Below are 16,503 nucleotides of genomic sequence, written 5' to 3' on the forward strand. Positions count from 1 at the left end.
CAGTTTATAATTCGTATTCAAAAAAAGTAAACAACATTAAATAAGTTTTTTTTATAATATTTTAAACTTATTTGAACTTGAAACAGATGACGATTCAAGAATTTATGCATACTTAATTTATATTTATGATAATTAAAAATTCAACATTTTCAATATAACAATTTAGTTGAAACTGAAAATCATTTTACGCTTCATGGTTTGATCTTATTAAAAACGTTTTACAATAGCAATTGGAAATATGTTTTTTATTACCACTTTGGGAAATGCATCCAGAAGTGAACAAAGTTTTGTATTTAAAAAAATTGACCTATCGATATAGGATATAGAATCTAAAGATTGAATTTAAATTTTATGCAATAAAAAATTTTTGTCACATTGAAAAATTCTTTATGTAATCTTTTTTATTACATGAAAGAATAGTACTTAAAATTATTTTTAGTATCATAAATATTATATTTCAACCATATCTTAGAATTAATAATATTATGTATAAGAACATTAAATATTTACATTTAATCTAAATATGCACCTATAAGAAACTTATCAACACTAAACCAATATAATAACATATTTAAATATGTGATATCAATTTGAAATGATTTGGGTAAACAAAGAAGATAAAACAAATTCTTAGAACAATAGTTGAGCCAATGTACATAAATCAATTTTAGTTTTAGTGCTTATTCTCATGATTAAATTAAAACTCATTAACTTTGTATCGTTTTTTAAAAAATAATGTTTAGTTTTCATTAAATAAAATTCTATAAGTTTGTATAAATTTATCAATATAAATCATAATTTAATATATATAAATAAATAAATATATATATATATATATATATATATATATATATATATATATATATATTGATTGTTTCTTTTCCGAACAGTAAATCCAATAATAAAAAACAATTTGTTTTTTGAAGATGTTTAATACGACGTTTCGGAACTAGGTACGTTCCATCATCAGGTTTATTCTGTCAAATACAATGTTTTTTAAAAATATTGATTAACATTAATTAACGATGGTCAATACAGATTGATTAGAAAAAATTTTTTATAAAGGAATGGATTATGTACCGGGGTAACTCATCATAAAAGCAGAAATTTCCAAAGTACTCTTGTCCAACATTCGATCGAAAACTCACATAATTTCACCTTTGTACTCAATATTTTATATAGAGAGGATTGTACTTTTAAAAGACTTTTTTCTGAAAGCAGTTTAATCTTTTTGAATTCGTCAAATAGTGTTAATAAAAGATCAGATCACAATATCATTCATGACTCCTATCTAAATTTTTAAACCTGATTAAAAACAATTAATCCTAATAATTTTTGAATATGTATATATATATACATGTATATATGTTATAATATATGTACATCCATATATGTGCTTATATGTATGTTTTTGTGTGTACACTATATATGCACTTGCATATATGTTCATGTATATAATTGTGGATACATTAATATATAGATATGTGCATATGTATGTATGAGTATGTAGGTGTGCATATACATGTGCATGTATATATATATACATAATATTTCTCAACATTTACGAAAGCAATATTTCCTCTTTTTTCGTAAATTACCAAACAAGAGCCATAAAAAATCATTTTTTTAAAATATTAGTGATATGGATATATAAATTATTACAGTTAAATAATTTTTGCTTCTCAATTTTATATAAAACCTTTTTTAGTTAATTCTTATTACTCTTTACCCCGGTGCATTATCCATTCCTTTATAAAAAAAAATTTCTAATTAATCTGTATTGACCATCGTTAATTAATGTTAATCAATATTTTTAAAAAACATTGTATTTGACAGAATAAACCTGATGATGGAACGTACCTAGTTCCGAAACGTTGTATTAAACATCTTCAAAACACAAATTGTTTTTTATTATTGGATTTACTGTTCGGAAAAGAAACAATCAATATATTGAAAAAATCCAGGACTTATCTATTCAATATATATATATACATATATATGAACCTCATGATACTTCAATTTTAAACTAGCTAATATATGTTTGATATTGAATAAATAACTTCGAAATCAAATAAAGTATGATAAAATTTTCAAGTGCACAAAAAACTAAAATTAAAAAACTTGATTCTAATATTTACGTAATGTTTTTAACCATCATTATATGTAATTAAAAAGAACTCTCCTACCTGAATATCATATTGCATATGAAGATTATTGATTACATATGGATTTCGAAGGGTGGCGTATTGAATAGCTTTATCTAAAGGAAATCCATTGGAATGAAATGATATTAAACAATCACAAACTGGCCAGTCTTCAACAGGAGTCTAAAATAAATTAATAATATATACAATCATATGCATATAAATATATTTTTATAGCGAACATACATTATTTTCATAGTTATATATAATCTGTGAATTATGTGAATTGCAAATAACAAATATATATAACAAATTAAAATTACATTTTACAGACCCAATTTTTTCAATATATATATATATATATATACGTATACCTTTAAAATTACTTCCTCAGGAAAAACAATGATTTTAAGAAACTCAAATTCCTCTAATCGTGTTAGAATTTCTTTCATGGGTTTTGATTGTGATTTCTTTGCCATGGCACATACTCCGACAACAACTTGCTTGCCTTCTGCCATGGAACCTTCTGCATCTGAATCTGAGCATAAATCAGATTCAGTGGCCTGAATAAATAAAATGGAAAATTTAAATATAACATATAAGGCTTATTTAACAATAAGAATAAAATTAAGACAATGATTTCACAGTATTATGTTGAGGTACTGTATTAGATTTTATAGAAAACACTACACATATCAACTAAGCCTAGTTATTCTAAGATAAAATCAAATTATTATATATGAACCATATTTGTAACGTTCCTATCAAACTTGACTTTCAATTTTGCAAATATCTTTGAATAAGTCTTAATTGCTCTTATACTTTATTAAAACATTTATTTTCCAAATTAATATGTGGAGCAAGAATAATAGACACTGTTTGTTTGATGACTTGATATAATATGCTTAACTATTGAGTGTTTGTTGAGATATATATTTGTTTTAGTGATTGTTTGTGAGATTATAAAACAATAGTATCTCAGAGAAATATGAATAGAATAGAATAGAATATAGACATTTATTTATCCAAAATATGATATAATAGATAACTTTCTTAAACAAAAACAATGATTGTTCAATGTAATATAAATATTTATCAGAAAAAATTAAAATAAAAAATATGCTTAACTGCAAGTTGATTTTAAGCACATAGCTTTCTGTACTCTACATCCAAATCAATTATTGATATAATTTCAAAAGTTATTTATTATATATCTCGATGATACTACATTCATGTAGCTGACATAGAAATAATGAACTCTTCTGACCAAATATTACATTTTTGTTATGGAATATTTTTTAAATAATCCCTGGAAGTAAATTTAGTTCAATACTATGTTCAATATATTATTATGAATTCTTATTCATGTAACAATTAAAATGTAATTGATGACGATTGAGCTCACCACTTTATTTTTATTCTTATAAATGTGATTATTATGATGTGCCCACATGCCAATTAAACGTGGTAATTGTCAAGATAAGGGATAAAAAAAACAAAATTAAATAATTCGAGTTCATAAATAAAACTTATAGATTGTCAAATAATTAAGTGGCTATGTTAGTTTACAGAATATTTCTTAGAAAATATTACTGACAAAACCGCCCAAACGATCAACTATTTGTTATATTATATCATCTATAAAGATTTACCTTGCTGTTATCAATTGACACAAAATTTCCATCTTCACCAACAAAAAATTGTGCCGGTCTGTTTGATTCCCTTAGACCTTGATAACCACTTTCAAGTTCAGTATAAGACATATTTAAGTTATTTTTTTATATAAACACTCTTTTTAAAATAAACATATTAAAATGTTTAAATATATTATTCTTTAAAAGTAACATATCACTATAGTTTTCTTGAACACTATGAATTATTCATATATATTTTATTATACCCCGATAATGCCATAATGGACAATTATAAATAATTCATTGTACATCTATAAAAATATTATAATTATAATATATTATATAATTTAACTTCATGTTGACCAATATTAACAAAATTGACCGGACCGATGTAATTGACAATGCACAACTGTCATTGAACTGCATAAGAAATGTTGCATAAGAAATGTTGACAAAATAAAATACAAATTTTGAGACACTCGAAATTTCTTTCAGTTTCGAATCCAGACATATGCAAAATCTTCTATTTAGTTTATTACTCCTTTAATGACTAAATATTATTATTATTCACGTGGAGCTAAAGCTGCTAATTTGACAATCACAAAATATACAACCTGTGTACCAACATATAAAAAATGTCAAACGAATTAACGCCTCGATCTGTCAAAGTGACATTGACCCTAGAGAATACTCATTCAGTGGTTTCCAACCTTTTCGAATGAGTTGCTGGAACTTTCCGTATCGTAACGAAATGTTCGAGGAATATTAAATTTTTTCAAATGGATAATTATAAATACTGCTATAACATTGTCTACACAATATAAATAAGACAAATATTTATAAGAATTATGTAAACTGAATTGCAAATATAAAATTATTCATTTAAAGTATGAGTTTTAAAACTTTAGCAAGAATTAAAATTATAATCTGAATTATTTCCGATATGCAAAAAAAAAAATTTTTGAAAAAAAAATCCAAAAGCAATAGTACAAGCAGACAATTTTTGGAATCATTCAAATCGGATGCTTTGCTCTCAAAATCTCGATTTGCATTTTCTGCATTCTTTGCTCCGTATCTCCGTGACGGTTGGACCTGCCTTTGCCAAAAACTAATCAGCACATCTCTCTATCAATAAGAATCGAATATTTTTTGAACCAGTCAATCAAATCGCGGTTGATCGGGTTGATTCGTGCGCCCAAAAACGTAAAACGAAAAAATGCGGGCATACAAAAAAAAACCCTTTTTTCTAATTAAAAGGTATGCCAAAATGTTCAGAAACCTTCGAAACGTGCAAAAATTTTCATTTTAGATTTTCGACCCATTACTATAACCATATAGATAAACTATCCTATAGAAAGTTGATCAATAAACATTATTCATTTGCAATTGCAATTGCAATATGCAACATCTATATAGCAATTAAAACACTAACGAATAAATTTTTAATTTCATTTTAATGTAAAATAATATAAGTAGACATACTTTATTTATGGATATCGATTACATTTATACAAACATATAAGAGTTGGTCTTAAGCAAAACAAAATTATGAAATTTGTACATTGCAGTTTTTGACAAATATTAAATTACTTGAATATATACAATCAGTGCTAACTCGGCCAATACCTGAAAGTAAAGTTACTAAAGTAATAAGATGCATCTGTCACATAATATCAGTTCAAAAATCGTAGCAATATTTAATATACATATTTCATATTATGCTTTCATGTGAGAAGTTAGCAACCAATGGGAATGTCTACCCATATATTGGGGAAAACTGAGATACGACGAGAATATGATAAGTTTTTCACTAAATAATATTGCCAAAACCCAGAGTGTACTATGGGGCTTTGATTTTATTTATATAATCGAAAAATCATATAAAATAATATAAAGATGAATGGTAAGTAGTAAGTTATTGGAGATAATATAAAAACTTGAAAAAATAGCAAATTTTTCGAAACAGTTTGATAGCGTTCAGGTGTATTTGGGACGATCCACTCTGGTTACCTACTCCTCATATGATAAGTACACAGTGAAAATAATCAGTAAGCCAAACGTTGCACGAGTGCTGTTGTGTAAAGTTTGGCGTATGAAACTTTACATTAAATGTATTCCCAAAATCTACTAAAAGATTGTTGATAACATGCGATGAACAAATTAAACTGTCAATTATATTTATATCATAAATAACTATTATTATGAATATTATTGTTTAAAATGTAATAATATACGTAAACTATAATTACACATAGAAAAGGGTTCAGTATTTGCAACATCTGGTATAAAAAGAAGTTGTATGTTTTTCTAATATAATTGAAATATAATGCAGATCTAAGTTGCAGCTAAATTAATTTGTATAATTAATTATACATCTAAAATTGTATTTAGTATAGAACAATGGCAGTGAATTAGTTTCTCTTTGTTGCATATATACATTCAATGCACAATATTCATACATTTCCAGCTAGTTGAAGTATTTTGCTAGAAATAATTATTAATTGGGTTTCGATTATGAACCGATTACGCAATAAAAATTGATATAACATTTAATATATTGATTTTCATGATTTCCAACTAAATTTTACAGACTGTCTCATAGATAAAAGAAGAGTATGGGTTTATTAAATATAAATCGAAATTATTTGGTGCATCAAATTGAATTCCGTTTTCAACATGTACATAACAATAATATATTTAATGATATTACTTGTTATTTATTCTCTATCCGGGTTGGAAATATATAGAAGAAATAAATGCTTATAAACAGACGGACATCTTTATATGACTAAGAAAACCTATTATTAAATGCTTAAAGTTCAGTTAAAAAACTTTGCAATAACATTTTGGCATATTAACAGCCATAATATTTGATAATAAAGATAATTGTATCAAATAAGCAATATTCTGTTCATATTACAGAAAATAGAGAAGAGTTGAAGAGGCCTTTTGCAATATTTCTTATGAACTATATTACTGTGTTGAATTTTATCATTTTCAGAAACATATTTTAGAGGATAAAATCCAATTAATTTGTATCTAAACTAAGTTTATAACTGGTTGGTATTGGTATACTGCCTTGAGGCAAGTTACATGAACTTCCCGATATGTGTAATTAATCAATCTAATCAATAAAAATAAATTAATTTATGGGTGATTAAAAGTATTCCAAGTGGATTTATTACATATGATTGAAAGCGAACGAACACGTTAACTTGGAGTATTTTCTAAAAGCAAATGTTCAAAAATCAATAATTTTTATATTTGAATCAGTTTCCGTAGTACTTTAATGGTTTAGATTGTTTATTAAGACCAAGTACTCTATCGTTATACGAAGTAAATCGTCTAATTTTAATTTTAACAAACGTCAAAAAAAAAACCACTCATTTTCTCAAACTTTGATTTTTTAAAATTAAACTACTTGTCGTAAGGCCGTAATATTTCAATAAGTTGTATAAGACCATAATATATATCATCAAAAAAAGTTTCATTAAAATCGGCTCAATTTTTTTTTTTTTCAACAACGAATTATAAGAAAACGGCACGGTAAATTTTCACCTAAAACTAATCAGTATCATTCCCAACTAATATCTTTCGAACAGTTTTTGATTTTTTAAAATCGATTCGGCAATATGAGCTTAAATTTGGACGAGAAGTTTCTAATGCTGTCAGATATTATTTAATGATATAAAAGAATAGTAACATATTTTACAAAACTAGAGAAGTTTTGTAGACTGTTCATTTACTTTTTTGCTAATATCAAGGCATTTTTAATTGATTTGATTGAGTTATCACATCACAAAAGTAACTTTTGACATAAATTTTGACTATATTTTTTCAAACTTGTGTGAATTTTAAAATTTAAACTACTTCTCATACGGCCGTATACGTCAGTATGTTCTATAAGACCATGATGATATCTATTGTCAAAAAAAGTTTCATAAAAATAGGTTTTTCTTTCAACATTTAATTACAAGAAATTGTGCCAGGGAATCTTTACCAAAAACTAATCAAGTCGAAACCCAACCATCTTTCGAATGGTTTTTGAATTTTTAAAATTTAAAAAAGATTTAGAATTTTTTTTTTACGAAATAGTTAGTATCTAAAGAAAAATTACATGTTTTTTGTTATTCTCGAATTTTTTAAAAATAGGAAAAACAGGAATTTAGATATGAGCCTAGTTCATACTGAATAGAAGTATAAAAAAAGACTCTGTGAAAATTAAAGTAAATCACCCTAGTAAGGAAATTGTGAGTGAATATTATTAACTCATGCAGTTATAAATATGAAATGAAAATAGTAAAAAAAAATAAAAACCTTGAGTGGGATTCGAACTCTCGACCATAGACGCAAAAATTAGAATTCGCCGACGTTACCACTCGGACAATCTCCCGCTGATAAAAAAGAACGCTACATGCTATGTGTAAGGATGGTGTACAACAGTGCGCTGCTTAAATGCAAACTTTAATTAATTTTTGGGCATAAAATCTACCATTGTGTCAAATTTCATCAAAATCCCAGACGAGCAATGCGCGGGTTCTCCTTGTCAGTATTAACCCTTATCAGTTGCTAGTTTTTCATATTTAATTCCGAATAAGTCGAAGCTGATTTCGACTTTTTTTTATTGAAAGATGTTGACCTATTCACAAGAGGCTGTTTCCGTAATTAATTATATTTAGTGAAAATGATAAAACTCAATTATAAACATGTACTATATATAGTGTTTGAAATAATAATTTGATATAAAAATTAATTGTTCATATTCATGTTGTACATAAAGAATACCATTGCCAACTCTGCTACAATTCTTGAACGCATTAAAATGAAAAAGTTGTATCTACGGATAAAATTATTATTATTTTTATCTTAATCTAAGCCCTGCTTACTAGTATATCTATGCTTATCAATAAGTTCAGTGGGATGACTTATCAGAGCTTATTTAAAATCTTACATTCTAACATAAAAATCTGTGTTTAATTATCACTTAATTACTTAACAGTCACAATAAATCTTTGTCATTAAATTTTTAATTACAAAATGCATCATTGCATTATCTCTTATATCTTTTAAACATCTATAATGTTTCACAAATATTCTAATACACAAACATCATCTTTTTTTACCAAAATTAACATTCTTACTTATTAATAAGCCTACGATATATAAGCCAAATATTCACAAACAATGATTTGTAAAATTTAAAAATAAAGTATACTTACTATTAAAATATATTAAATCTTTATACTTACAGATTCTTCTCAATTTCTTTTATTTCATACAATATATCTAGTTTCCTAGCAACTTTGTCTAATTGATCTTTTTCAGGACTTTTTAATTCTCCTGATAATAATCTAGCTTCAATTGATTCTATTTCTCTAATTTTTTTCTTAAGATTTTTCAGCCTTTTAACAGGGTCAGCAGCTGGAGTATCATTAACTTTTGTTTGTGCTAGATCTGATGCCAATTTATCAACTGGGTCCTCTTTTTTCTTTTTTTTCTTTTTAGTCTTATCTTCCAATATAACCAAACCTGGTATTGGGCAATGGGCATTTGGGCCAACTTTTTTATTTTTAGAAGCCAATGCAACTTCTGGAGACATTCCAACAGGTAACAGCGGTTTTCGAGAAGCAAATTGCTTACCTTGAAATATTTTGCAATATTAATAAACTGACATAAAAATAATTTAAATCATAACAAAAAGAGGGTTAAAATGTATTTCATACAATAAACAACATATATTAACTTTTTGTGACAAGAATATATATAGATCACAAAAACAATGCAGAAAATAAAACCATTGATTGATAAATGGTTTATAGAAAGATAAAATTCATTGATTGATAAATGGTTTATAGAAAGATTTAATGTAAAACATGTAATGTACATACAAAATCAAAAACAATTTTACATAGACAAAGTATTGTCTTTTTCGTTTTGGAAGATAATAAATTTTATTTTGTTATTAGTTTTCAACACACCTTTGCTTTCATATAAAGGTACTTCTTCTTGCGGGATATATCCATCTTTCACTCTTCGGGGTTTCCGCCATGTCCCATCAGGACGCTGAGTGGCTGGTATAAATTTACCTATTCATATATAAAGTGTGTGCATTATTTATCATCACTAGTCATGTAAATATACATAAATACATACATAAATACAAATATATGATTTTAGTTTATATATAGAGGAATTTTGTATTATAAATAAACCTAATATTAAGTATGCGAATAAGAATACACTACAATTGGTAAAAAGTGTAAAATTAGAGTGCAGTGTGTTTTTCAGTTAAGCAAGGTTAGTGCAAATATTACATTGTGTTCATATTAACATAATTAATAAATATGTATAAGAAAACATTAATTTAATATTCACACCTTCACTATCCTCTGCATAAATGCCATTAATAGACATTTTGACTTTTTGGTCAGGTACTTTAGAAATGAAAACTATATGATATTTTCAATTTCTTATATTTCCTGAAATTTACATCTAATTTCGATTTTTAAACCACAAGTTTACGGAAAAATCTATTGAATTTTAGAACACCAGTTTTAGTTAGCTAATCGTAATTCTGTTCAAACAAGGTTCAGATAAATCAAGTTACATTTCCAAATATGACATTTTACGAAAAATCGAAGAAGCATGCTTTTATCGTAGAGTGCCAGTTGGCTTGTGTTTGCATAGAAACTCAAGGCATAGATAAATAAAGGTACGCCTCAAGGTGCGTCCACACCTAACGAACGAACACGAACGAACATAAAAGAACGTACCAGAACGAACGGCAACAGCATAGTGTGGACGCCACAACGATCACGAACGAACATAAACAAACATGGCGAGCAATGTTCCGCAACTTGTCGGTACATCAAAGGGAATTGTTCGTTCGTGTTTGTTCTCGTATGTGCAGTGTGGACGCTACCACGAATGTAGACAAACATTTTTCTTTTTTTATGTTAAAATGTGTACAACTAAAGGTGCACCCACACCTAACGAACGAACATAAATGAACATACCAGAACGAACGGCAACAGCATAGTGTTGACGCCACAACGGTCACGAACGAACATAAACAAACATGGCGAGCAATGTTCCGCAACTTGTCGGTACATCAAAGGGAATTGTTCGTTCGTGTTGGTACTCGTATTTGCAGTGTGGACGTCTCAACGAACGCAAACGAACATTTTTGTTTTAATAATTTTAATAATTTAATAATATTTTTTTTCCTATAATATGGGAGACTAAAGACCCTTTTCATAAAATTATTAGAAAAAAAAAACGATGCTTGGGAAAGTGTAGGCAGAACGTTTGGGATGTCAGAAGCTGCAGTAAAGAAGAAATTGCAGTCTTTACAAGTAAATATTAAACTTGTTATCATACATAGACATTCAACATATATGTTGAGGATGAGAGTTTGAAAATTGAGTATAGTTAGGCTCAAGCCTGGAATGTTCAGCTTGCTCCGAATATGAATGCTGAGGAAAGAAAACGACTCAAAATATAAATATTAAATACAAAAACTGAGTGAAATTAATTGAATAATTTATTTACAGTATATTTACAAAATATACACGAACAAAAATCACACAAAAACCAGTGAAAATGCCGTATGATTAAAGCTTACATCCATATCAATAATAAAACTGACATTTCACGGAACATCTACGAACAACGAAAATTCAAGCGCTCACTGCTCTTAAGCGCTTGTTTAAGTTCGTTTGGAATTTTTCGCGTTCGTTCGTGTTCATGTTCGTTCTTCTTTGTATTTTCTTGTTCGACATGTTCGTTCGTGTTCGTTCGTTAGGTGTGGACGCACCTTCACCTAACGAGCAAGCACGAACGAACATGACGAGCAAGTAAATACAAAAAGCTGCATCCACACCTAACGAACGAGCACGAACGAACATGTCGAACAAGAAAATGCAAAGAAGAACGAACACGAACACGAACGATCGCGAATAATTCCAAACAAACGCCTAGCTCAAAGCAGTGAGGGCTTGTATCTTTTTTGTTCGAGGATGTTCCGTAAAACGTCAGATTTATTATTTAAAGCGGCGGGAAAGAGAAAAATTATTTAAAGTGATCAAATCTACAAAATTCATCAATAACAGCAGTATCACATAATAAATACAACAAAAACTATTGTAGGACTGCACATATTAACATCAAAAAAGAAAAATGTTTGTCTACATTTGTGGTAGCATCCCTAGACAATACTAGAATACCTTTTGTTCATACGCCTAGACAATATTAGAATACCCCGTGTTCATACGAACCATTTTCTTTGATGTACCGACATCTTATACTCTTATTTTATCTAATGTTTTCTTTTCTTGTTGCATTTTTCGTTGATTTTGTAAAACAATAAGCACATTTTATGAAATATTATCCCTCTTAATTTTGTATTTTTCTTTTATATTTTTTAGTATATTTCTAGCTTCGTAATTTTTAAGGTATAATTAAGAAGTGCGTCCAACCTGAAAAATTATATAATTCTAACACATTCTATTAATTCCTAAAAATTATACATAACACATATTTTAAACATAACAGGATCTAGTAAAAATGATAAATTGATAAAAATAAAAATGAGGACAAACGCAATATAACCGCTTTATTCGGGATTCCATCGTTTCGTGAGATTTACCTCTTTTTCGTATAGTCTGATAATGGTGTGATATTTTCATCACAAAGCTATTCCTTTTTTTAACTCTTTTTTTTAAAGATTTTTCGCTTTTAGAAGTTTCATAAAATATCCTCCAATTTTCTTTTTAAAATTTTCAAAAATTTTAAAATTAAAAAAATTTTTTTTGAAAAATTTCAAATTTAAAAAAAAAAGTTTTTTCAAATATTTCACAATCTAAAAAAATATTTTTTAAAAAATACCGAAGAATTCGAAAATGTTAATATTATGTTAAAATTATATTTTAAAATTTTAATTTTCATTTAACATAAAGTTTCAAGTTTCAAAAGTTCTAAAGCTCAATGATATACTCAAAAAAAAAACTTTGCAATTCAGTTTTGTGATATTTATAATTTTGTTTTCACATTTTTTTACATCAATCTTAGAAATATGAGATTAGGTTCTCTATAGTTCTCTTAGGTTCTCTATAGTTCTCTATAATGAATGCTGAAATATGATATAAGGCCCCACATTTTAATTGTAACTGCGATTAAATGTTGTTTATTTACTTTTCTTGCAAACATATATAAATGTTGTTGTCTAATTATAAGTTCTTATTTTTTATGCATGAAATACAAATAATGAAAAATACAGTACAGTAGAACTTCGTTTATCCGACCCTCCGGATTCGCCATTATCCGGACTACCAGCACGAACCAATTTCTATGTATAAAATGCATACCTAGAATTCGGATTTTTGAATGATTAATGCTGCAGTTTAGGATATGTATGTAATGTAATCTGAGAAAATATATGTGTACATACATACGAAAGTTTTAATTTCTTAATAAACATTATTTTTGTTGATATCTATGTATTTATTTGTTATTTTTAATAACAAATACATACATATGTAACACAATATTATTCTTCATATATTTGATTATCGGAATGCCTATTGACAACAGTTAGACTAGTTAATCGAGTTTCTACTGTACTTATGTCATCTATTGATCTATTTGGAAACATTTAAAATGATTGTTATTAATTATTGATTAGTAACTATTTTTATTCTAAGAAAGTTTAATTATAATACAAGAAGTTTCAGAAATTTGCCTTAACTCTCACAGGCTTCCTGGTACGTGCAATGTACATATACTACATATAGTGAATACATTATGTACATTTGGTACATATAGTGTACCATAAAATAAATATATGTATTTCTTATGCTTGCTGCATGGTGATAAATGTACCGCTTTCCTTAGTGCCCATGTTGAAGATGGCTTCATTTATTTTTTTTATTCTTATAATACATATTCTTGAAATAAATATTAAAATATTTAGTTTAAAATTTTATAGAGCTTGGGTCAAAAGGCGCTTTAATTTTTTGGCATGTTGCCACGTACCACTAGTTATTTTGTTCCTATTAGATAATTTTTCATTTTTATCACCCTACATGCCTCGATTTATAAATACTCAGACATTAAGCATTAGCTTAAATTCAAAGTGTTGACTAGGATCATTCACAAGTAAAATAACTATCTATCATTAGATTCTTGTTCTAGCTTATCAATACCATATAACCATCTGCTAACTGATAGCAATGTCGAAGCAGTGCACTCAACAGATTTATTTGCAAATTTGACTTCAGTTCCACAACACTTATTTTTGGCTTTTTTATATCTTACTAATCGCATACTTCCGGTCCCTTCTGGAATATAAACTTGAATCTCTGCATGATTTTTATTATTATCGATAAAACTATTACATACAAATAAAAAGGATTTGTCTTGTTTTGATATATCTTCATGCCAAACTTGAACACCAACATCTTTTTGGATTACCGCACAACTGTTTTGAGATGCACAATGATTAATTCCAGTAACTTTATTTGGATTAAGGCTTAGCATATTGTATCGCTTCTTCATATTTGCTATTTTTTGCTTTTTATATATTTCAAACCTGCGATTAAAATTACATGTTATTAACTTTTTTAAACTCATATTTATAAACGTCATGCATACAAATGTAGCATTTACATGTCTCGACTGTGGTTCTATTGGACACAAAATTTATGTGATCATTTATTACATTAAAAATTATAATGTAACACATGCATTATTATTTTATTTACTTATGCAACAGGTTAAAACTACAAAGATGTCAATATATTATTATAATTACTCTGCTAAGGCAATCTTCTCTTCCAATGGGGTATAATCATCTCGAGTCTTTATTGATGGAGCATATGCAGGATGTAAAAGCATGTTTGAAGGTTTCCCACCAATAAAGTGTAGAGAGCACACATGTGAATACTTACATACCTCCCAATTTTCACCACTGCAAACAATTAAAAAATTATCTGTTATTATATACTGTAATTGTAAAACTCCTGTAATTATGTAAAACTTACTTGATATCACTGAGCCATTTAATCCACTTCGACCTACGATCTCTGTTAGATAATCCAGATGGTAATGCAAAAAACTGAACTCTGCGTAATTCATTTATTGTTCTATCATATGTACTAAACTCGCAATCCTCCACAGCACAAGTTAATCTAGACAATCTAGGCATTTTTATTATCAAAAACCAGTTAGATGTTTAAAATAACCTTAAGATGAACAGAACAATCAATGAAGCATTAAGCAATTACAAATAGGTTTAATTTATAAACTAATCTTTTCGGCAAAGAAAATTCGAAAGAACGCCAATCAAATATAAAACAAATTTTAGTGGCTGGTGGCTGACTTTTGAAGTGTTGACTGACACAACCAAACTGTCATTCTCAAACAAGTTAAGGTGCGCCCTCACCGACGAACGAACGAGCATGAACAAACATGACGAATAACAACAACAAAATACAAAAAAGAACGAAAAGAAGAACGAACACAAACACGAACGAAGGCGAATCATTCCAAACGAACTTGAATAAACACCTCAAAGCAGTAAGGGCTTGAATCTTCTTTGTTCGAGAATATTCAGTTTTCTCGTCAGTTTTATTATTTAAAGTGGAGGGAAAGGTAAAAATTGTTTTAAGTGATCATATTTGCAAAATGTATCAATAATAGCAATATCACATAATAGTCACAACATAAACTAATGCAGGACAGCAGCACAACATCAAAAAAAAAGAAATGTCTACAGTCTTGGCAGCGTCCACACTGCACATACGGGTTCAAACATGAACGAACAATTTTCTTTGATGTACCAACAAGTTGCGAAAACATTGCTCGCTATGTTTGTTTGTGTTCGTTGTGCCACACTATGATTGTTGCCGTTCGTTCTTATATTGGAAAATTGATAAACAATATTTTTTCGGTTTCATGTGTATTAGGATGCGTATTATCTGGACTATATCTGAGCTAATGACAGCTTTTTTAATAAAAATTTGTTTCTATTTTCAATAAGGAACAACTATTTATTATAAAAACTTCTAAGTCAAAAGAATAGCATAATCTACTAAACTATAAGAATAATAAAACGTACCATTTTCTAAGATAATAAAATAAAATGTCACATTTTAGAATTGTCTGAAATTTTTTTTACAGATATTATACATAAAATAATTTGACACGTATTTCAGGATTTTGCTGAAAAAAATTTTTTACATAAATATTTACGATTGAAATATGGATTTTTTGCTCAATATCTATGAACATCATCATCTGCGGTAAATTAATTATCTCCGGATGTGCTGATTGGATCAGTATTATTTTTGTTTATTACATTCATATTGAACTTTGTAATGATTAAAAATTTTTTTTTTGTTTTTGCAATTTTCTTAACAATAACAACCCTTAAATATTTACAAAGGTTTTACTCAGCCTTACCCCAACTTGAATCGATCCAAAAAAAAACATATTTTTTCTTTTTTTCTCTGCAACAAAATTCTTTTTACAATTTGTTGGAGACTTTGTTACATCGAAAAATAATAAATATTTTCAAGCGCGAGCCGCGCTTTTCACGTCGGGGACCTCAAAGACTTGTATTCATTTGTCACTTTCGAATTTCGGAAAAATTTTTTTTTTAGCAAAATCCTGAAATACGTGTTAAATGATTTTATGAATATTATCTGTAAACAAATTTTCAGACAATT

General features: G+C 27.5%; 3 protein-coding genes across 3 annotated transcripts in view; all 3 read right to left on the reverse strand.

Annotated features, from left to right (window-relative positions):
• LOC113384651 (inositol hexakisphosphate and diphosphoinositol-pentakisphosphate kinase) overlaps positions 1 to 4,048 on the reverse strand; it is a 70,413-nt gene extending 66,365 nt beyond the window's left edge. The window contains exons 1-3 of the mRNA XM_026622401.1: positions 3,797 to 4,048; positions 2,519 to 2,707; positions 2,187 to 2,327 (exon numbers count right to left, since the gene is read on the reverse strand). Coding sequence (XP_026478186.1) covers positions 2,187 to 2,327; positions 2,519 to 2,707; positions 3,797 to 3,907 — 441 coding nt within the window. The 5' untranslated portion in view covers positions 3,908 to 4,048. The remainder of the gene's footprint in view (positions 1 to 2,186; positions 2,328 to 2,518; positions 2,708 to 3,796) is intronic.
• Positions 4,049 to 5,268: 1,220 nt separating this feature from the next.
• Positions 5,269 to 10,210, reverse strand: LOC113385381 (partner of Y14 and mago-like). The gene is made up of 4 exons (XM_026623227.1): positions 10,156 to 10,210; positions 9,757 to 9,864; positions 9,028 to 9,418; positions 5,269 to 5,404 (listed from the first exon to the last, which is right to left on the reverse strand). Exons 1-4 carry the CDS (start codon positions 10,190 to 10,192, stop codon positions 5,389 to 5,391), a joined length of 552 nt encoding a protein of 183 aa, XP_026479012.1. The 5' UTR covers positions 10,193 to 10,210; the 3' UTR covers positions 5,269 to 5,388.
• A 3,650-nt stretch (positions 10,211 to 13,860) lies between these two features.
• Positions 13,861 to 15,156, reverse strand: LOC113386768. The gene is made up of 3 exons (XM_026624519.1): positions 14,818 to 15,156; positions 14,589 to 14,744; positions 13,861 to 14,366 (listed from the first exon to the last, which is right to left on the reverse strand). The coding sequence occupies exons 1-3, from the start codon at positions 14,979 to 14,981 to the stop codon at positions 13,943 to 13,945; spliced, it is 744 nt and encodes a 247-aa protein (XP_026480304.1). The 5' UTR covers positions 14,982 to 15,156; the 3' UTR covers positions 13,861 to 13,942.
• Positions 15,157 to 16,503: the final 1,347 nt, after the last annotated feature.

This window comes from Ctenocephalides felis, unplaced genomic scaffold (assembly GCF_003426905.1).
Source record: "Ctenocephalides felis isolate EL2017-DRISC unplaced genomic scaffold, ASM342690v1 CF-g0.4_SCAFFOLD_03571, whole genome shotgun sequence".
Lineage (NCBI taxonomy): Eukaryota > Metazoa > Arthropoda > Insecta > Siphonaptera > Pulicidae > Ctenocephalides > Ctenocephalides felis.